Below are 23,388 nucleotides of genomic sequence, written 5' to 3' on the forward strand. Positions count from 1 at the left end.
GTAAAAACAGCAGCTGCATTATGTACAGTTCTTGTAGTAGGAATCATGTGATCTCTGTGTATTGCTACAGTATATCGACTCCACACAGGCAGTTCTGCTCTGGGCATGAAGCCCAAGGGTGTCTTTACATTCGCTGTGTCTGGTTTGGGATGGCAGAATTGTTAGATTTTTACTAGAGTGTCTGTGCCCCAGGTCTGCAACACCTCTCCTTCTTTTCTCCCCAACCCCCTCATCATTAAGACTCCCCTCCCCCCCCCAGACTGGACTTTCTATAAGTCGCTCGTCTAAACTGCACCTGTGTTGCTACAGCAGGGGGGTGGAGAGGAAGAAAGGAGAAGCATCGCAGACCTGGGGCACAGCCACACCCGTTTGACTCAGCCGCTTAAGATTAAATCATTACCAAGCGCATTTTAAAAGACACTAGAACTTGCGGTATGGTTTTGTGGGTTGGTGTATACAGAGTCCCACAATCTGACCCCCCCCCCCCCCCCCCCAAACCACTTGTACCTTCGGATAGCTGCTTTTAATCCAAGATCTGTCCTGGGGTCCGTTCAGCAGGTGATGCAGTTATTGTCCTAAAAAAAGTTTTAAACTTGCAGCCCTGTGCCCAACGGCCGTGGCTTAGAATATCTGTGCCCTAACTTTGCACCACCCCTCAGTCCTTCCTCCCCACCCTCTTCATCATTAGGAATGCCCCTGGAACATTTTCTCCTGTCTGATTATTGCACAGGTGTCTTAATGATCCAGCCCATGTGCCATCCTCTCACAGCTGAGGAATAGGAGACAATCTGCCAGGAGCATTCCTAATGATGAGGAGGGTGGAGAGGAGGGACAGAGAGGGTGTGCCAGCCTAATGCATACACAATCTCCACGCTCATTGGGCACAGGGCTGCTAGTTTAAAAGTTGTTTTTTAGGACAATAACTGCATCACCTGCCGAACGGACCCCAGGACAGATCTTGGATTAAAAGCAGCTATCCGAAGGTGCAAGTGGTTTGGAGGGGTCAGATTGTGGGTACAGAGTCACTTTAAATGTACCATATTATTCAGGACAATAGCAGTTTATTATTTTATATAATAATTTTCAATATAACAATGTTTTGTTAAAATGTCCAGAATAATACCGACGGTAGGCATCTAATAGCAGTGCCACTGTGATCCCTCCTGTAAGCGATGTAAGAGAAGCCAGCTTCTCATAGACCCCCTCATTACCAATGTAATTCACCCATAACTAAGGATCTTTCATCTGTACATTCCTGCAATGCTTCTTAATTTGGCTTTCAAGGTACCGAGATTGTAAATATCCCTCCCAGACTCAGCAAACTGTTTAAATTACTCTTAGAGAAAAGTTTCATGGATTTTGTACATTAGCGATCTGCATTCCGAGGGTTTCCATTTCAGTCGGCATGTCACTCATTATTGTTCGTGGAATTATTTACCCGCCAGTTATTTACAGCGTCCTCTCGGTAAATCTCATTATTGTGCATGTAACGCGATGACTTTATTTTAAATATCGTTTCATTGTATAATAGTTGGATAATTGATTGTATAATGATTTTACCTCACTGGGATCCCTTGTATCCATAATAATATAAAATGCCATAATACTTAGGTTCAGCTGATTATTATTATATTGTGGTTTATATTGTATATAGACTGGTGGGAGTGGGGACTTTCTGAGTGAGGCGATGTTCACATGACGTTTTTTCCTACGAGATTCCACCTTTTATCTTTTAAAGAATCTGTGCAGAATTAAAAGTGGAATCTGATTGGCCGCCGGTCAGTGCAGTGACGGCTGTCGGTCCGTTATTCTAGGTCAGGTGGACTAATCGCCCTTTGTCTTTAATTGAAAACTCCATTGAATTTAATAGTAAAAACGGGGAAAGGACAGTAAAAAAAATAGTTATAAAAGTGTTATATAAACTAAGTATTGCTATACTAGACATATAATGTAGCATTGTAATAGAATACAGCAAACAATAGAATAGGTATAGTGTATATTCTACTGATTTGTATATTTTATGAGAATCCAATGTAGAGTTTACACAACACTTTCTATAGTATCATCCAAAAGAAGTGATCATCACACTTCCGGCATGTCTCCTTTATAGAGTAGTGTTCACATTGCAGTGTTCACAACATCCGTGCTCTGTCAGGGCCACACCCAGCTATTATGTACATAGAGGCCGGATTTATAAATCCTGTGCCTGGTGATAATCACAGATTTTTTTCCCAGATATTAGAGCCCGGTTTGCCTTATAGGTGGGGGTTCACAGGGGGGGGGGTTCACAGCAAGGTAAATCCGGCATGGGCCATTGGGGTGGGGGTTTACATTAGACCAGCGTGCTTGTATGTCAGGCCAGTTTTAAAAATTTCGGAAGAAATTAAAAGAAGTCCGGCCTCAAGGTTTTCCTTTTAAATGGCAGGGCACTGGGGAAAAACAACAAACAGCACTAACTTATCTCTCCCACATGCCTGTGATATACCGTGTGACCGGCCTCTGGCCGCCTACTGGGCTCCGGGATCTCCTGGGCTGCAGACGTCACAACCCAGCTGATGGACTGGCCGGGGAAAATGCCTTCTGGCGGGGGTCCCAGGGCCGGTCAGACGGTGGGCACGGGGAGAGGCCGTTCCACTAAAATTTATGTTCATATCAACATGCCCATATTAGAATAACAGCGCTTGTAGTCAGGGTCCATTCACATGTGGATTTTGTGCATACATTTCTGCAACTAGTCCATTTTCAGACATCCCCATGCACGCTGCAGTAACAAGCCCATCCAGATGTACAAAAGCGACTAACAGACAATAACAGACAATTCTGCAAAAAGCTGAATATCCCTTAAAGGAGAAAATCAGCGAAAAATTTTATTAAAGTATTGTATTACCCCCAAAATTATACAATTCAACAAAATACACTTATTACAGAAAATGCACATACAGAGCTTTTTTCCCTGCACTTATTACTGCATCAAGGCTTCACTTCCTGGATAGTATGGTGATGTCACTTCCTGGATAAACATGGTGATGTCACTTCCTGGATAAACATGGTGATGTCACTTCCTGGATAAACATGGTGATCTCACTTCCTGGATAACATGGTGATGTCACTTCCTGGATAAACATGGTGATGTCACTTCCTGGATTAAAATGGTGATGTCACTTCCTGGATAAAAATGGTGATGTCACTTCCTGCATAACATGGTGATGTCACTTCCTGAATAACATGGTGATGTCACTTCCTGGATAACATGGTGATCTCACTTCCTGGATAGCATGGTGATGTCACGCCCCGACTCCCAGAGCTGTGCGGGCTGTGGCTGCTGGAGTGGATGATGGCAGGGGGATGCTCAGTGTCCCTCCAGTGCCCTCTGTCCCTCAGTGTCCCCCTGCCATCATCCTGTCCAGTAGCCACAGCCTGCACAGCTCTGGGAGTCGGGTCGTGACATCACCATGTTATCCAGGAAGTGACATCACCATGTTATCCAGGAAGTGACATCACCATGTTATCCAGGAAGTGATGTCACTATGTTATCCAGGAAGTGACATCACCATGTTATCCAGGAAGTGACATTACCATGTTATCCAGGAAGTGAAAGCACTTGATAAGCATTTCCTGTAATAAGTTTATATTGGGGATTTGTATAACTTTTGGGGGGCAATGCAATACTTTAATAAAAATTTTCGCCGGACTTCTCCGTTAAACATGGATGCAGATTTATATCACCTAGGGCTAAAATAACCCCATTACCCACGCCACTCCCACTAATTCCATTGAAAAATTAAGGCCTAAATTGTTACAGAGCAATGTTATAACCCAAACCATTTGTCGGACTCCCTAACCAATTAACGACCATGATGACATTTTTATTGTGCACCTCAAATAATTTATACCGTCGCTGGAGGAGACAGGTTCAAGAAACACGTAATAATTGTTACAATTAACAATGATTTGTTGTTAACACATATTAGCAAGTAACAGAAGTAGAATTCAGTGTACAGCAGTGGTGGGAGCCCGCTCACATATATACTAATGTAAAGCTAAGTGTAGATAGGAAACCTACATGTGTAGAGTAGAATGCGGTCAGGTTGTATAGGGCTTCTCCAGGAATATTACCCCCAGTCCTATAACTTTTGCCACTAACAGGTCGGTATAATACTCAGCAGGACCTGGGAGAGATTACATTGCCCTTATATATTATTGGTAGGATCGTGCCTGTAACTGGCCGGCTTTTTGGCATATATTGAGGCTGCGGTACAATTGCAATTTTGGATTTTTTGAGGTTTCGATGCCATTGTTGTGCATTCCCTGCTATCTGTAACACACAGCTGTGTCAATTCATTGGCTTGGTTCTCCCTAATTAAGTGCAAGGTAGTGGTCTCACAAACCGGCTTTCCACACATCATTACTTAAGTATAGACATCTGTTTTGCCATATTCCCCGGTCTGTTCCATTTATGAACTTTGACCCGAAAGGGGCAGAAGTCACTAGCCTCCGGAAGGTGAAGCAATATGGCCATTGGGCTGATCAGAGCTCCAACCTCCAACACAGGGGCCAAATTGTGCTGCGTGAAGGAGTCGCCTGTTTGACATCTTTACAGCTAAATTCTGCTTACTGCTGTTTGATTTATTGATTTGTTTATTTATTTATTTTATTAAAAAAATATATATATTTTATTTGTATGTCACTGGTAGATCATATGGCTATTTTCACACAACGTCCAAAAATAGGAAAAAAGTGTCCTTTTTTTTTTTTTTTTTTTTTTTTAAAGTTATGATTTTTAAGTGGGTTCACTAAAATGCATCAAAGTCTATGGAATAACGGAAGTCCCATTCACATATTTGTATTGACACACTTTTTCTTTCAAATCAACTGGTTTCAGAAAGTTATATAGATTTGTAATTTAAAAATCTCCATTCTTCCAGTACTTATCAGCTGCTGTATGTCCTGCAGGAAGTGGTGTATTCTCTCCAGTCTGACACTCTCTGCTGCCACCTCTGTCCGTGTCAGGAACTGTCCAGAGCAGGAGAGGTTTTCTATGGGGATTTGCTGCTGCTCTGGACAGTTCCTGACATGGACAGAGGTGGCAGCAGAGAGCTCTGTGTTAGTCTGAAGAGAATGTACCACTTCCTGCAGGACATACAGCAGCTGGAAGACTGGAGATTTTTAAATAGAAGTAAATTACAAATCTATATAATTTTCTGAAACCAGTTGATTTGAAAGAAAAAGATTTTCGCCGGAGTACCCCTGTAACTTATCTTTTCCATAGCTCAGCGTTGTGCTCACCAAGTGAACAGAGGCCCAGCAGAGGGGGCATGGCTTTGTGTGAAGGGGGCGTAGCGTCCTATGTGCCAAATATACTACAAATTATGGATACTAGCATAAGGGTATAATGGAAATCAATGCCAGCTCAGAGTCGGCGTAAATTTCTGAGGCTGCCGCACAGGTGTGTCCCCTGATTCTGTCAACCGTCTGAGAGTCTGTGACGCCTACAGAAATGGCCGCGTTAACCCTTTGGTTACTATATAATCGATCTGTACGGGTTATTTGTTTTATTTTGTGATGTGCAAACGTCTGTTTATAACTGGCAGAAGATGTGGCGGTCCGTGGCTGACAGTCCTCAGCGCACACGGCCGTTGTTTAGGCATAATGAGACATAGACTAAACCGTGGACACTGGGCTAAAATAAATGAAGATGATAATGTTGCTTCTTCCCACATAATCCTCCATTTACCAGTCAGGTCCTGAAGGACTGTGTTGTAGCCAGGAATGACGTCATCATGTACAGGATTTACCAGAGTGAATGACTTATCGGATGGTGGGAACATGGAATACGGGCCGTCTATCACACTTTCTTAAAGGCGTCTTCACACAGGGCTCAGTTATATGGAAAACACCGTTTTATAAAAGATTATTTTTTTATATTACATACAAAATAAAGTTAGATACAACATAATGCATCTTTTTCCAAACTAGAAAAAGTTTATAATGAAAATATTTTTTTTGCCCCATGTGACATTTAACAACATGATGTAAGTTAAAGGGGTATTCCGCTCAAACATAACTTTTGATATATTGCTGCCCATGGTGAGACTTACAATTCCTTCCATATTATCTATTAAGTCTCCTTCCCCAATTCTCAGCTGCTGCTTCCTGCTGAAAACACAAAAAATCTGTGTGTGAGCCTTTCTCTTTATCTCCCACTCCTTCCCCCTCCCTTCTGAGACAGCTGATGTAAACAAGTCCCTGGCAGGCTGTATCTGCAACATTGTAGCTTCTTTGTAATGCTAGGTCCGAGGTCCAGTTGCTAATGAACTCACTGTGATTAACCCTCCCTTCTTTTTGGGAACGTATGAATCTGTTAGAGAAGAGTTTGTGCCCTGGAATCTGCAAAGTACCAAACCACCATAACAACCCTCTGTGTGATGGGATTTTGGTTGAAGCAAGGTGTCCTTTGTGTCCTTTGTGTCCTTTGGTATTTGGCACTAGGACATTAGCAGCAGATCCCAGGTATAAATGTCTGTTGGTGGAGGGGGGTCCGACCCCTGAGATGCTCACATACCAACCCAACGCTCCATACAGCAAGGAGAGACAGGTCTTTGCTCTTGTAACCACGGGGGGATAGGGATACATTGTTATTGGTGGAGTACCCATTTTAGTCATTTAGGTTACGTAAAGCCAACTCCATGTATAGGACTTGTTTTTCCAGCACATCAATAAAAAAAACATGTGATTCAGCCCACGAGACCACCTACTACCATTGCTCTATGGTCCAGGTCTGATGCTCTTGTAATCATGTGGCAGTGATCATTGGTCGGTCCTGTATGTCAATTCGAAACAATGGCTGTTGTTTTAAGTATCAATCAATGGACATTGTTTTAAATGAAAAGTGCACTGAAGTCTATGGACAACGGCTGGAAATAATAGACGCGATCATCATTTGATGGCCGTAGCAAACAACGGCCGTTGCTCAATACAATGTGTGAGCTTGGCCTTACACTGCAATACGTGCAGTGTGAAAGAATCTATTGTTGCCTAATAGGCTATGTTCACACAACGTCAAAAATATTGAAAAGGCGGCCCATTTTCGAATTTAGGATTTAACTGACTGCAATGGCAATGCATTGAAGTCAGTGGGAAGACGGACATCCAATGCACACAGTGTACTGAATAACGGACACACAGTTTTCATTTCTCACCATTCTTATTATTAAATTCAATAGACTTTCCATTAAGCCGCATCCAAAGTCCAATTAGTAACCAAACTAGAATAATATGCAAACACCAGTCACTGCACTAAGGGGAGGCCAGGCTGCTAAATGACGTCCGTTATTTTACACTCAAAATAACGGATGTAATTTTAAACTGAGCTAAAAAAAACTTTGTGTGAACATAGCCATACACTGTTTTAGGCTATGTTCACACATGGTAAGAGCCCGGACAATCTGTGACCCGACCAGTCTCTGAAAAGATCATTCCAGCCGGTACTGCTTTATGGCCGCAGAGTTCTGATGCGGGCGCATCCATGCACGCCTGCATCAGAACTCCCCGCAGCACACTATGGAGCGTACGGCCGGAGCCACTCGCACTACAGTGTGCACTGACAGGGTTTTCTACGGCCGGTATTTCCTGAATAGCAGTAGCAGAAAACTGACCTGTCAGTTGTTTGTGGCGCCGCTAGGGATCTGGCCAGAGCGTATACCATGTGTATACGCTCCGGCCGGGATCCCATAGACAGCAATGCAAGGTATATTCACAACGAACATATGTACAACGAACGTGATTTTACGAAAATATACGTTGTGTGAACATAGCCTTAGCCACCAGAAGTGATGTTTGAACATTTGCACATGAATCATGCAGCCGAGATTATTGACATGATAAGTGACGGTTTTTCTTTCTAATTTGCTATAAAAACATAAGTTCAGAGTTTAGAGTCGGCGTTCCCCCTAATGTGTATAATCTGCACAGGAGATTTATACATAGAGAGCGACATTCGCAGAAAGCCGTTGTATAAATCTCGCCATTTCTCCGTGCATCCTGTGAGGTATGAAGCTCTTCCTAATATGCAGCGAGATGTTTGACATCTCATGTTAGGAGCCACTCACATTGTTATTCCTCGCATTGTCTTCTGGTAATAACATTGGCGCTTGTTTTACATATATTCATGTGCGCTGCTTCTTAATATCAAAATATTTCCTGGAGAAGGAATACAGTGTTATATTTTATTAGACAGCATGTTACTAGCAGAACGGCCAGGACGTTAGCGCTTAATACCAGTGTGTATGACAAGGCCGGCAGAGAGGGAGAACGTCCACGTCATCATGGAGATAATCTCTCTATACTCTTGATGAGTAACATGCAGGCTATGTTCACACAACTTATACTTTCGTAAAACCACGGCCATTGTACAACGGCCATGATTTATACGAAAGTATACATGCCTTTGCTGGCTATGGAATCCCGGACGGAGTGTATACACATACAGTAGTATACGCTCCGGCCGGGATCCCTAGCGGCGCCGCAAACAACTGACATGTTAGTTTTCTGCGTCCGATATTCAGTGACAAGTAGAGGCAGAAAACAATGTCAGTGCCCACTATGAAGCGAGCGGCTCCGGCCAGTGGAGAGTGGAGAGTTCTGATGGGGGTGTGCATGGATGCGCCCGCATCAGAACCCTGCGGCCGAAAAGATCATCCGATCTTTTCAGAGATCTTTTCAGAGACCGGCCGTTCCGTGACCTGGCCAGGTCACGGAACGGCCGGTTTCTTACAATGTGTGAATATAGTCGCAGTTTGTAAAGCCCTTTTACCAAGCTGCATTACAGTATATCTTCTCTTTCTTTCATGTATTATATATTCACTGGGTTACTGATTTATTTTCTGTTAAATGGATTGTTCAATCCCCCAAAAAAATTCTTTCAAATCAACTGGCTCCAGAAAATCTTCCTATACTTATCAGCTGCTGTATCTCCTGCAGGAAGTGGTGTATTTTTTCCAGTACTCTCTGCTGCCACCTCTGTCCATGTCAGGAACTGTCCAGAGCAGAAAAGGTTTTCTATTGGGATTTGCTGCTGCTCTGGACAGTTCCTGACATGGACAGAGGTGGCAGCAGAGAGCACTGTGTCAGACTGGAGAGAATACACCACTTCCTGCAGGACATACAGCAGCTGATAAGTACTGTCTGAATTGAGGTTTTTTAATAGAAGTAAATTACAAATCCCTGGCACTTTTTGGGATCACTTTTTTTTTTTTCTTTTTGCTGAACTACCTCTGTAATTGTAGTTTAGATAGATATCGTGGACACCGCACCGGTATTGGGCACATCTAAGGTTGGCAACTTTTCTTGTCTCCAGTGTAGTCGTGGCAATAGTTAAAGGCGACACTTTTCATCATCCCCACCACAGACCGTCCTGTGTGATTTACTTATTATATAAGAGAGACAACAAATAAATGGAGAATTAGAGTTTATGGTTATATGTCTTCTAGGACAGACAAGGTTGATCTTCCACTTCCTTGCCATTTTAAAGTGATGGGACATAGTGTAAAAAAAATAATAATAATTCAGAATTCTAAATCACGTTGATGTGTGTTTTATGTTGTATTGTGAATACAATGTGGGTCTGTATGATGTGCAAATCATTATTTTGTGTTTTTATTTAGATTTTTTTATATGGTGTCCCAACTTTAATGTACTCTATATGGTTTTTAAAGAATCTGAGTACAGAAAAAATATGAATTATAAATAACCTTCAGTACAGAGACTATAGTTAAAAATAGTGGTTAGCTCTTCACATTTTTGTGACTATATGAGATGGCATCAGAGGATAGCAAAATTTCAAAAATTACAAAAAAAAAAAAAAAGAAAAACTCTGTACTGTATGTACATCTGGCCTGAGCCTGGATTCACATGGGGCAGTCAGTCATTGGCTGTGTATCTAAAGACGTTTTTTCATGTCAATTTATCATTTTTTGAAATGACGTCTGTCTTTTTTATTCCAAAATTATGTCCGTCATTTGGCTGTTTGGCCGCCCATTAGTGCAGTGACGGCTGTCGGTCCATTATTCTGGGTCAGGTGGACTGATCGCACTTTGTTTTTAATTGAAAAGTCCATTGCATTTATTAGTAAAGATGGTGAAAGGACGGTGAAAAAAGAAAAACTGTGTGTGACCAACTAAAAATAACGTCCATTGTTTGCTAAAGACGTCCGAAAATAATTGTCATGATCATTATTTGACGTCTGCCTCAAAAGACGTCCATCATTTTTATACACAGTGTGCAAATGACGTCCGTTATTCCATTGACTTCAATGCAGTTTATTGAAGTCAATTAAAATAATGCAATAACTGACTTTTTTAAGCTTTTTTTTTTACTTAGTGTGAACATAGCCATATACTATGACTGATAATCACTTGGAATTCAGCACATTCTATCTAAATAAACTGGATGGCAGCAGAATATTTTAGCAACAAAATCTTGCACATGTGATTCCACCCTAAGACATCTCTCTAGGAAAGACTGGTTTAATTTAGGTTTTTGGTGACTTTGTTGCTAACATATTTTCAGGTAGAATTTTGAAAAAAAGCTTAAAGGGTTGTCCAGCAAAAATCTTTTTATTTCAAATCAACTGGTGCCAGAAATTTGTGTCAGAAATTCGTAATTTACTTCTATTAAAAATTCTCAAGTCTTCCTATACATATTAGCTGCTGTATGTCCTGCAGGAAATGTTGTTTTATTTTCAGTCTGACACAGTGCTCACTGCTGACATCTCTGGCTGAGACAGGAACTCTGTCTCGGTTTTCTATGAATGCCCATAGAAAACCTCTCCTGCTCTGGACAGTTCCTGTCTTGGCCAGAGATGGCAGCAGAGAGCACTGTGTCAGACTGAAAATAAAACAACATTTCCTGCAGGACATACAGCAGCTAATAAGTATGGGAAGACTTGAGAATTTTTAATAGAAATAAATTACAAATCTATATAACTTTCTGATATCAGTTGATTTGAAAGAAAAAGATTTTCGCTGGACAACCCCTTTAAAATGTCCAGATTTTTTATGTTGTTTTTAATATGACTCAGGATAGCTGTCCCCTTACCTGAAATAGCACTGGATCTTCTGATCGATACTAATAAGAAAATCTCAGAAAAAAATCGCCAATGTGGATAGAACCAAAAATAGAACCTGTTATTAAAAAAAATGGAGGCAAATTTTTTGAAGTTTATCCATAAGTGAATGTGAATCGGTTGCACGAAAAAAAAATCCAATAAGATATTGTTACTAAAAGCTGAGCTGGGAAACGTCTGTCTACGAAGCCAAAGTCTGTTTCCAAGGGCAACTAAGAGAAATGTGAACAGTGAAAAAGACAAGAACCAGTTACCCAACAATGTTGCTTAAAGGGAAACGATACTTTACGCGTTGTCTTCAGGCTTACGTATACAGCCTTGCCGCCAATGGTTCGCAGCAGGGTTAGTGATGGTGGCGGCACTGAATTGTAAGCTTTTGACTATTTTTATAGGAGCGGATAAATAAATACACCTGCAGTATAATGTCTGTATAAATTTGGGCTAGTGGGTATTAACACTTCATTATCTTCCTAAGTAAATGTGCTGCCATGCGGTATCACAGCCCACACTGAAATCCTGTGGTTTGTGATTGGCTGAACCTGGAGGCTTCGTGTTAATGGCCGGGTAATTCCTCTCACCTCCGGCAATTCACCATTTAATTTACCATTTAAGGCGACTCAGGATCACTTATTGCAAATTAAGGAAAATGACTGCTTTATGTGATGACAGGTGACGGCCTCCAGGTGAAACCCTCATGATTATCTATCATCACGCTATCTGGCCACAGTGAGTGAGCGTTCTGTTAGCTACTATGTGCTACCAAAAGCTTTGTCTTAAAAGAAGAGCTAATAGTAATAATAGTAATATATATTTTTTTCTTTTTAATATATATATTTAAAGGGGTTTTCTGGGCTACTATGATTGACAGCCAGCGCCTCCATCAACCAGTTCTTCATTGCCCACACCACACAGTAAATAGCAGAGAAAGCAGTTTGCTCCATTCACTGCATAGTGGCCAGGTCTGGTTTTTGCAGCTTAGCTCTATTCACTCTGCAGCTTAGCAATTCATGACCAATCCCAAAGATAGACCATGAACAGGGGCGTAAGTGCCATCATAGCGACCGCTATGGGGCCCACCACTTCAGGGGCCCATGCCTGCAATACACTGGGCCTCCTGAGCTGTCATCATATTACCAAGGGAGATGCCTACCATGGGGGGCACTAGGGAAGATGTCTATTATGGGAGAGACTAGGCGAGATGCCTAACATATGCTATCTACAGGGCGGAGGGCTAACAAACAGGGGGATTATCTACAGACGGATGGGGAGAGGAGGATGGACCAATGAAAAGTTTGCCATGGGGCCCAGTCCTTTCCAGTTTATGCCCCTGACCATAAATAATACCTCTCCATGAGGTCTTCTGTCTCTCACCACACCTTCCTTACTGCAATGTGTGATCTCCTTTACCAACCACATCTTCTCCTGCCAGTTTGATGTGTCGTTATAGAACAACATGTCATCACTTTTATGCTGCCTGAACCAGCAGTCAGGGTGGTCCGAGTCATCAGGGTGTTGTCCGTCAGCTTTTTCTATAACCGCCCAGTTTGGGTATAGGGAGAAATTTATCAATCAGGCTATTATGGTGAGGAGAAGCCACCAGGTCCACCCCAATGACTCAAGGGTCCCTTAAAATACTTTTGAACCTCCCATGTCTTGAATGGGTAGTACAAGATGAAAGAGACATGTGGAGGGCCCTGTTGTATTTGCTTTCTATGTTCCAGCTTAGACAGATCTATGCACTAATACATCTTCATGTTACGACAAGGCCTTTTTTTTACCAGTTTACAGCTGCCTTTTTGGATAGCCATCATTTTGGCACCAAAATACGGGCATTTATTTGGGAGCCAAAATGACGGCTATCCAAAAAGGCTGTAATACAACCAAAAAAGTCATTGTGGGAACAAAGCCTCAAGGTCACAGCACACACCATCCGATGCTTACAAGTTCTTCCAAATAGCCAGGTGGGTAATGGTTACAGCCTGTTTCGTGCTGCTGCGCTTCAACGGACCACCCCTGCTGAGTCTGTTGAAGCGTAGCAGCGCGAAACCGGCTGTAACCTTTACCCATTAACCAGTAGCATTTGCCCTTTTGAATGCTCATACAGTGTCCATGATTTTTGGAAAGTAAAGAACTTGGAAGCATCAGATAGTGAGTGTGACCCTTCTATTTCTTTCCATATGTCTTATCATTAAGAAGCTTGTTTGAGTGTCCCCACCTGATCCCCCTCAAGCAGTACCTGACACAGCGGTGAAAGCAGCGCCGACCCTCTACTAAATGAATTTGCGTTCGTGCTTTTACTAGGCCCATTTATTTCTAGCTAATTTCACTTTCTAAGTTCTTTACGTTAGTCTAATATCTCCATTTTTTTTCTGGGCTGTCTTATTCCCTAGATTTGAAGTCTGGGTGTAATAAAACTTGTTGGCCACCAGAAATAAAAAGGTGTGACTCAGCCATGATTTAATTGACAAAATTATTGCGGCGCTATGTAATGCTTCTCTGAAGAATACCCTATTTTTGTAGCTGGTTTTTATTAGTTGCAGGAGCCGGCATGTGACTTTTGCAATTGTGTGTGTTGATGTCTATATAAGAAGGAGGGATCAAGGAAAGGTTGATTATGTAATCCACGTGCCACCGAGAGAATAAACAGGGGATCTACAGGAGCAACTGAAAAGTGCCTTTGTGTTGTTTCATTCTGCTCGGCACCATGGGAATTTTCATTATCCCAACAAAAATGTGAGGCTCGTTTCATTGATGTACAAAAAAAAAAATGGCTAAACTTTGCAGACGTCGAACTGAAGAAATCTTTTCTAAGCAAGAAGGTGTTCATTTAACAAACAGGAAACACCATGAAATATTATCCAAGATTGAGGAATGGAAAGCTGCATGGATGAGGTCGCACATTACAAATATTATTTGTACTTTCAGCCTTTTTTTTTAAAGACATTATGAGAATGACATCATATATATGACTAGTTTTTAATAGCTTCTCTTTTTTTTTTCCTTTTTTTTTTTTCAAAACTCTAGACTGGAACTGTTAAAACCAGTGTTCCAAGATATGCAAACGTCGTCCATGTTCAGCCTACTCTTAAGGGCAATTTTCTTAATAAAACTGTGAGCATGGGCCTATAGGGTAATTTAACAAATGCTCTTTAATTTGCTTATAATGTAAAGCTCCGGGTTAGAAGATGATACTTTTATTTTACGCTTGTAAAAAGGAGGAAATGAGCACATTTTATTTTATTCCCTTTAGCTTTTTTGCTGCTTGGATTGGCCGATAGACTTTTTTTATTTTACATTTATTTTGTTTGGGATAAGATTGGGCCGGAATCATATGAAAAGATTTGTTCATTATCGCGCCCCTCCCCAAGGAAATGCACATTATTCTTGTTCCAATGCCAAAGCCCCAAACAGAATGGAGATAATAATGAAACAAAAAATTGTGGAACCCGGTTTACCCATGGACATATTTAATTTTCAATGACGCACATTTGTTGAAGGCGGAACGATAAGGCAGGAGCCCTTGAATTATTAACTATGATCGAACCTTTCAAAAGTTTGGTTCGGCAGGTTTGACGAATTTTGCATTAAACCGGTTAACGCCTGCAGGTTTTTAGCTGTTTTAATGCAGTCTCTTAAGGTCGCTCCTTACATAGTCACATAGGGTAAGTGCTATCAGAGGAGGTACCGTATTTTTCGACAAATAAGACAACTTTTTAACCCCAAAAAATCTTTTTAGAAGTCAGAGGTCGTCTTATACGCCAAGTATGGTTGCCCCATATGGTGGTGGGGGGGGGGGGGAATGGCCCCATCCCCCCCATATGGGGCGACCACTATAAAAAAAAAAAAAACATTTATCTCACCTGGGGCCCGTTCCCGGCATCGGCGTGCTTCCCGTACCGTTGTAGGCACAGGCAGTGTGACGTACACTACCTGCACCAGAGACAGAGGTCGTCAAACCTCTCCTGGGAAGCCGAGCGTCTCATCATCATCTTATACGCCTGAAAATACGGTACTTTAGTTGTGCTTTTAGTGTTTACATTTGGAAAATAAATGTTCAAAGGGACAGTGTCATCAGAAAATGACTTATTGTATAAATAATGTTTTTACGTTAAACAAACATTTTTAAGAATTTTTGGTGACATTTTTTCTAAGTTTCCATTTTTCTATCTATATTATGAAATAATATAGCTTCCTGTTCCTGTAGTCTGGAAAATGATCATTATCGCAGCGCCACTACACCTTCTTGCAATCATTCAAAGTTAATTTCTCTAGTACAGGTAAAATGGTTCAAGATAAAAAGTAGGTTATCCCCTGTAAGTTAAGTTTCTTACCTGCCCTGGAGTCAGTGCTAGGCTAATACATCACACTACAACCATCTCAAGACTAGATCAATGTAAGTTTCTACATCTGAAGGTAGAAGCAAGAATGTTTTAAGGTATTCAGAAGAAGTAGAGAGCCTAAAATGGTGATAGACACATGTAAACATGAAAATGTCTTACAACAGTATAGTGCCCAGGCGCTGTGGATAAAGGTATTTTTTTCCTGTTCTTAGTCATTTTGTACTTTTTGGTGCACTGGAGGTGGGAATACCGCCTTAATTGTACCGAACCACCCTGGATGACCCGCCCCTCCTAATACTTTATTTGCATATTGTATAGAGTACAAATTTCCCAGAAGCTGAGGGTCAAGGTAAGAAAATGCCCTTACCCTCAGCAACCCTGCAGGCATCTAGCTTTTAAAAGCCGCTCATTTTACTTACCTTTCGTCGCTCCTCGAAGTCCTTCTTCTCCAGTCTGTTTTTTGGTGACAGTCCACTCAGCTAGACCGCTAACTCTTGTCTCTAGAGTGACAGCCAGCTCAGCCAATCACTGGCTGACTTGAATGGGACAATCACTGTAGAGACAAGAGTGACAGCCAGCTCAGCCAATCACTGGCCATGGCAGTGTCCCTTCCCAGTCAGGGATTGACTGAATGGGCTGAAGGCCGAAGGAGGACACCTGAGGACCGCAGTGAGAAAACCCTTATTTTTGTTTTTATTTTTTTAATGTCTGGCTGCCATCTTGCTGAGCTTGTTCCGAACTGTGCAAAAAGTTCAATTCGATAGTGAACAGAATTTTTTGCAAAGTTTGAAACTAACCTGGGTTCAGCAGGCTGGGTTCCCTCATCTATACTCCCAATATCAAGCCGGATTTACTATCTGTCATCTATCTGTCTATGTACGGTATCTACACCTATATATTGTCATCATTTGTATACAATGAAGTCATATTTTATTTGAATGTGTATTGTAAATTTCTGCTAACGTTTCTGCTGATCTTGTCTTGTCCGCTTGCATCGGAACCGCGACTCGCATGCGTTGCCCTTCAGGAAAATGACAATATCTTAATTGTTGTCATGAATGTTTTATAAACAGGGTATCCTGTATTGCAGAAGTATGCGGTCCATTTTTTTAACCTGACCTTGGAGTCAAAGCAATCTGTTGCAAAACTCCGCAGGGGCAGAAACGTGATAGAAACCTCATATTTCTTAAAATTTATGACTGTTTCTTGGTGGTCTACGAGCCATTCAGGAAAGGGAGTACTTAGTCTTCTAAATTGTTTAATGTTTGTTCTTAAGGAAGGTCAGTGTAAGTTCTTATTTAGATTTATGGTTGCAAATATAGAATGTCAGTAGCTAATCCAAAGACTAGCAAGTTACAAGTCAGGGTTACTGGATTTATGTTTCATTATAATGATGTGCGGATAATTCTTTTAGCTGCATGACCATTTCATTAGTCATAGTTTGTAGAAACAAATCTTTATACAAATAAAGGTTCAAATTTAAACAAAAACAAATGAAGTCACATTTATCCCGCTCTTCCGTTTAGCAAGGGCTATGATATTGTTCATCCAGAAGGCAATTCAATATTTCCATAGTATCCATTGCTGGAGGGGGGGAGGGGGGTACCTTACCACTTTATGAATGTTGAAGAGGGTTAGGATCAGTAGAACGACCTGGGTCTCATTAAACCGTTGTTCCATGTAATTATTTTTTTTTTTTTATTCTGTCATTTCGTCATTCTGAACATATTTTACACTATGAGATGCAATTGTTATAATTGGGCCACATGCACATGGTTATATGTATGAAGCCTTTAGGGAGACAAAAAGAGCCCCTACTCTAAAAGCAGTGTTTTTTGGGAGGGTGTCTTTATAATACAGCATGAAACATACCGCAGTATTCTCTATGGAATATGGAATTTGATAGTTCTGTTGAAGCAAACCTAGATGGCCATAGGGCATAAATGGAGACTCTTAGCAATTTCGACTCAACCCTATAGAGCAGGGATGGGGAAGCTTCGGCCCTTCGGTACCATAAAACCGCCAGCAGTCTTATGATTAGATGCTAGAGCTGTCAATCATAGCTGGGGGGAGGTTCCAGGAAAGCTCTTAAAGGGGTTATCCAGCAGTACAAAAACAGGGCCACTTTATTCCAAAGACAGCACCACTCTTGTCTCCATTTCAGGTGTGGTTTGCAATTAGGCTTCATTCACTTCAATGGAACTGAGTTGCAAAACTTGCATCCAACCTGGAGACAAGAGCAGTGCTGTCCCTGGAGGAAGGTGGGAATGTTTTTGTACTGCTGGATAACCCATTTAATATGGGGAGCTCTGTGCACTGAACAAGAAGACCCCGCCTCCCGGACACTTCCCAAGCCAGTGGCCGGGGCATTAAACACCATTTTTCTCAGTCGTGTAAGCTGCGTGGCCGTGACCTTAGATATAGTTGGATTCCCCTCCCTAACTTGATGGATCAATAACATAGCAGATCAGATACAGATCAGGATATTTCTAGAATGTGGAATGGAAGAGAATAGAAAAATTTAGTAAATTAATTCTAGGCAAATTTTTGCTTTGATCAGATTTAAAACCTATTCAAAATACAAGAAGAAAAAAACTTGAATCCTATGACCTTAAAGAATGAGTCAAGCGCACGTTGTTAAGGATGACACCATAACTTGGAACTGATCCTGCAGTCTTTGTCTTGTTGCAAATTGTTGTTGGTGAGGATCATCGTACATTTCTTTGGCACGTGTCTTCGAGCTGAAAACTATAGCCATAATCTCTTGGAACGCATTTGAACAATCTCATTCATTCAGGAAGATGTGTAAAAAATGTTTCCCTCCTAGTGAAAATCTCTGGATTTTTCAGATGTTTCCTTTTCCATTCATTAGCTGGAACGTGGCAGCATTCTAATCTACACGGAGACTCGGTGCCAGATTCTTATCAAAGAATGAGTGGCACTAATATTTGGGAGGCGGAATTTTTTTCTTGACTAACAAGGGATTGAGTGTCATGCATTCTGGAAATGCTTTCAAGGCATGCTTAGCTAGAAAAGAAATGTTTTCACTTACAGGGTCACCAGGGAGAACGTATTACATGAGTCAGTATCCAGAGTCTCTAACTGAGTCGTGTCTATTTATTAAAACCTCTCAGCTAAAAAACAGCTTAGAACAGTCAGAATTCTCGTAGAAACAAAAGATTTACTAAATGAGACTGTGGGAAGAATTGGCGGAATTTTTTTTTTTCAGTTTACTTTTATAAATATTGATCACTTTATTTTATCTGTAGTCATTAGAAACAAGATTAAACTCAGTCCACGACAGTAAGGCTATCTTCCCATTATGCTTTACTTCTTATGCTCACAGTATCCATAAGCAACTGGTCTAAGTAGGTTACCAATATATCTTGAAGTGTTCTCCAAACAGGCATAGTCAACTAGTGACTAGAGATGAGCAAACGTGTCAAAAGTTCAGTTCTGCAGGTTTGCTGAACGGTAATGTAAAGTTTGCTTTGGGACAAAATCGAGCCGCTCATTATACTTACATGCCCGCACTCCCCCAGTGTCCTTCTTCTTCAGTCCCATCATCTTCTCTGTTGAAGGCCCCCTAAGCCAATCACAGGCTGACTATGATGGGACAGCACCGCAGCCTGTGATTGGCTGAGTGGGCTGTCTAAGGCAAAAGTGACAGCCCACTCCCATCCCAGTCAGTCCCATCCCAGTCAGTCTGTGATTGGCTGAGTGGGCCCTCACCAGACAAACCAACAGGACGGAAATGGAGAGCCACAAGAAGACACCGGAGAAGTGTCGTCAGATGAGAATAACTTTTATTTTGTTTTTTGAGATGTGCGGCGTTGTTCCCGAAACCGTTGCAAAAGGTCTAGATTGGTAGCAAGCCGAACTTTTTGCAAAGCTTGGAATGAATTTGGGTTTGCGTGTCTCAGTTCTCTCACCTCTACTAGTGACCACATTTTCTGACTGTATACATAAATAAAAAAAAAAAAATACCAAGGTACACCATGCTATTGAGTCCCACATCAATTCCAGCCATTATTCAACACAGTGTTTGCACTACAAGCCAAATTGCCATTATTATATTTTTTAAAAATACAGCAGTATTTTAACCTCAAAATTATGACCATATTTTTAGTTTAGTTTAAAGGGGTTATCCTGCTCAAAAAAAGTTTTGCTATATAACTGCGGTTATATAGAAAACCGTAAAGAGCCTATGCTTAGTTTTCCACGCTCCTCCAGTGACCCAGCTGCGGTGTCTCCCACTTACTGCAACCCCTCCACTTCCGAGACAGACTTACCGAGACACCCCGCTTTGCCAATCAGTAACTGAGATGGGGCGGTGCTGGAGCCACTGATTGGATTAGTTCTGCAGTCAACAGCGGACACCAGAGGGGAGCAGGACACCGGCTCTTCTTTATTTTCTATATAATGGCAGCTAGATAGCAAAACTTTTCTCAGGCCAAACAGCTTGATAGCTTGAAGGCTATGTTCACACACCTTAAAGCGAATGTACCATCAGGTACATTGACTTTAAGGTTTGCCCACGGAGAGAACGGTGCTGGCACAGAGAAGGCGGTACCGCGGTCCTCTTTTTGAACTTTGGCCCAGTTCCCGTAATGCGGGTTCATTGGCCCATGTCATAGAGGGGCAGGGGTTTCCTCCCACTGGGGGCGGGCCTGCCTGTCTCCAGTGCTTCATCCCCGGCCGGTACCCATGATTAGAATGGCGCTGTACACATGAACCGGGCCGCCATAAAAAAAAAATGGACCGCAGCAGCGGCTTCCCCGTGCCAGCGCCGTTCTATCCATGGGCAAAATTTAAAGCTATTGTACCTGGTACATTTAAGGTGTGTGAACATAGCCTTCAAGCTGTTTAATAAATTTGTACGCACCTCAAGACTGGAATTATACAGTGAAAGAAGATATGTGGCCAGAGCTAGTGTGAGGACACTCGAAACCAATATGAAATACAGAGCTGAACAACAAATGGTCAACGCCTTGTATCACCTTACATTAGATGTTAAAGGGAACCGTATCAGCCTGATTGTTCTTATATGGTTCCCAGTATAGATCTACTGTGCAGCTCCCCAATTTTTATTCTTCCACATGAGACCGAGAGAGGGGCGGCAACTGATCATCTGGGTGGAGAGACACCTGTGACTAGTCAAAGTGCTCTGCGGGGATGATTGACAGGCAGAGAGACTCGTCAGTGGCCTATAGATCTATATTGTGCAGCTGGGAACCAGATCAGAACAATCGTGCCGATTGGTTCCCTTTAACATGTTTATGGGGCCCCTGCATAATATTGATGGAGGGAGGAGCGGCTTCCATTGTTTTTATTTGGATTAGGGAAAAAATTCTATCGCGGAATGACTCTTTTAGCTTCTGACACATTCCCTTTAAATCCAGAAAATTCCCCTGGACAGTATGCTGTCTGCCCTTTTCTATAAAGGTTACATTCATATATACAGCATATATATATATATATATATATATATATATATATATATATATATGCAAAGAAGGGGTCCATGGAGCCTCAGTTGCGAGTTTAAAAACATGGAAATAGCCAGATATCCCTCTCTCCAGAGAAGGAAGCCTATTGCCAAGAACACCAAACCACCCTGATATGTAGTCCCTCAGGTCCTCGCTCTGTTGCAAGCATTGGGACCTTAATAGGGAAACACCAGGGTGGCCCCTATATGCAAGTGTAACGACATAAGACAAGGGTTACCAAGGCTAGGCATCCATCCACAGACTGCTGTTTCAGTACGCATTTAAGAGTCTCCACTGATTTCCCCCTACAAAATTTGAATATTCATATCAATCAATGGAGACTCTTAAATGAGTACTCCATTGGATTTTTGTCACTGATCTCCCTGAGTTCAGTGATTGTTGTGTTTTGTTGGCATATATATATTATTTTTAAAATGTATTTCTCATAGATAGATAAAGTTATTCTCATAGATAGATTAGTCAATGGTAAATCAAATGTCAGTTCACAAATTTTTAAAAAAAATCTGAAATAAAATGACTTTTAAGGACTTTCTGTAAGGAAAGTGTTTTTGCTCACACTGACCACATTCTTCGCTATGAATTCCATGCAGGAATCAGAGATAGTGGGTTAGTACCTACAGGGAGCTATGATGTGAGGACCACCAGGGTTGTGACAAGTGATGGAGCTGCCTCCAGGGTAAAACAAAGGTTTACATATTACACTAGCAATTTGAATGTTTTCAAAACATATTGCCAAGACAGTGGGACTTGGCAGTCGGGGCTGTTTTTTTTTCTTCTTCTTCTTCTTCTTCTTCTTCTCCGTCTTCTTACGTTGTGCATAGTTGGATTAAATGTTATTAACCTTTTTTTTCTTCATTTGCCTACAAGAAATTACAAGCAACCTAGTAACCCAGCTAAGAATTCTTTACAGCACTTAAACTTGTCTTCATGGCTACCAAAAGATTACACACACAAATCACTCCACAAAAGTAGTGTAAGAGGCCGGAGCATAGATAGCCGTGCAGGACAATTGTCTTTTCCAAACTCTTAAATAGTCTCCCAAAGTGAAATGTTTTATAATCGTTTTTTGTGCGGTAGTCATAGAAGAAAGAAAGAAGTTTGGGCGCAGATTATCCGGAGCAAAGAAAGGATTTTTTTTTCTTGGTTCCAACTGAAACACAATAAAGCACATAATTAACTTCACGATTCTTTGTGTCTCTGGTTTGACTGCAGGGAGGAGATGAAAGAGGACTGCTAGGCCTTGCATTCCATCCCAATTATAAGAAAAATGGAAAGCTCTACGTGTCATACACCACCAACCAGGAGCGTTGGGCCAGCGGACCTCACGACCACATTCTTCGAGTTGTAGAGTACACAGTATCTAGGTACGGCATCTGAGAAGCAGCAGGGGGGCTCCTCATTTTATTAACCATACTTTAAATATTTAGCTCATTCATAAGAGAACGCACGTGTACGAGATGGAGTATTACCCACCCATCATAAATCATTCCGGAGGGTTTTTCTTGCGCTAATACAGTCAATTACCATACAAAAATTTCCGTATTTATGCAGTATGTGTTTGGGTTTACAGAAAGAGATAGATAGATAGATAGATAGATAGATAATAGATAGATAGATAGATAGATAGATAGATAGATAGATAGATAGATAGGAGATAGATAGATAGATAGATAGATAGGAGATAGATAGATAGATAGATAGATAGATAGATAGATAGATAGGAGATAGATAGGAGAGAGATAGATAGATAGATAATAGATAGATAGATAGATAGATAGATAGATAGATAGATAGATAGATAGGAGATAGATAGATAGATAGATAGATAGGAGATAGATAATAGATAGGAGATAGATAGATAGATAGATAGATAGATAGATAGATAGATGATAGATAGATAGATAGATAGAAGATAGATAGATAGATAGATAGATAGATAGATAATAGGAGATAGAAGATAGATAGATAGATAGATAGAAGATAGATAGATAGATAGATAGATAGATAGATAGATAGATAGATAGATAGATAGATAATAGGAGATAGAAGATAGAGAGATAGATAGATAGATAGATAGATAGATAGATAGATAGATAGATAGATAGATAGATAGGAGATAGATAGATGATAGATAGATAGATAGATAGATAATAGATAGGAGATTGATAGATAGATAGATAGATAGATAGATAGATAGATAGATAGATATTAGATAGATAATAGATAGGAGATAGATAGATAGATAGATAGATAGATAGATAGATAGATAGATAGATATTAGATAGATAATAGATAGGAGATAGATAGATAGATAGATAGATAGATAGATAGGAGATAGATAGATAGATAGATAGATAGATAGATAGATAGATAGATAGGAGATAGATAGATAGATAGATAGATAGATAGATAGGAG

The 23,388-nt window shown here is 41.0% G+C and overlaps 1 protein-coding gene across 1 annotated transcript in view; it reads left to right on the forward strand.

The window, feature by feature from the left end:
- HHIP (hedgehog interacting protein) overlaps window positions 1–23,388 on the forward strand; it is an 87,406-nt gene that overhangs the window by 34,920 nt on the left and 29,098 nt on the right. The window contains exon 5 of the mRNA XM_069976864.1: window positions 22,185–22,336. Coding sequence (XP_069832965.1) covers window positions 22,185–22,336 — 152 coding nt within the window. The remainder of the gene's footprint in view (window positions 1–22,184; window positions 22,337–23,388) is intronic.

The sequence above is a fragment of the Dendropsophus ebraccatus genome, chromosome 7 (genome assembly GCF_027789765.1).
Source record: "Dendropsophus ebraccatus isolate aDenEbr1 chromosome 7, aDenEbr1.pat, whole genome shotgun sequence".
NCBI lineage: Eukaryota > Metazoa > Chordata > Amphibia > Anura > Hylidae > Dendropsophus > Dendropsophus ebraccatus.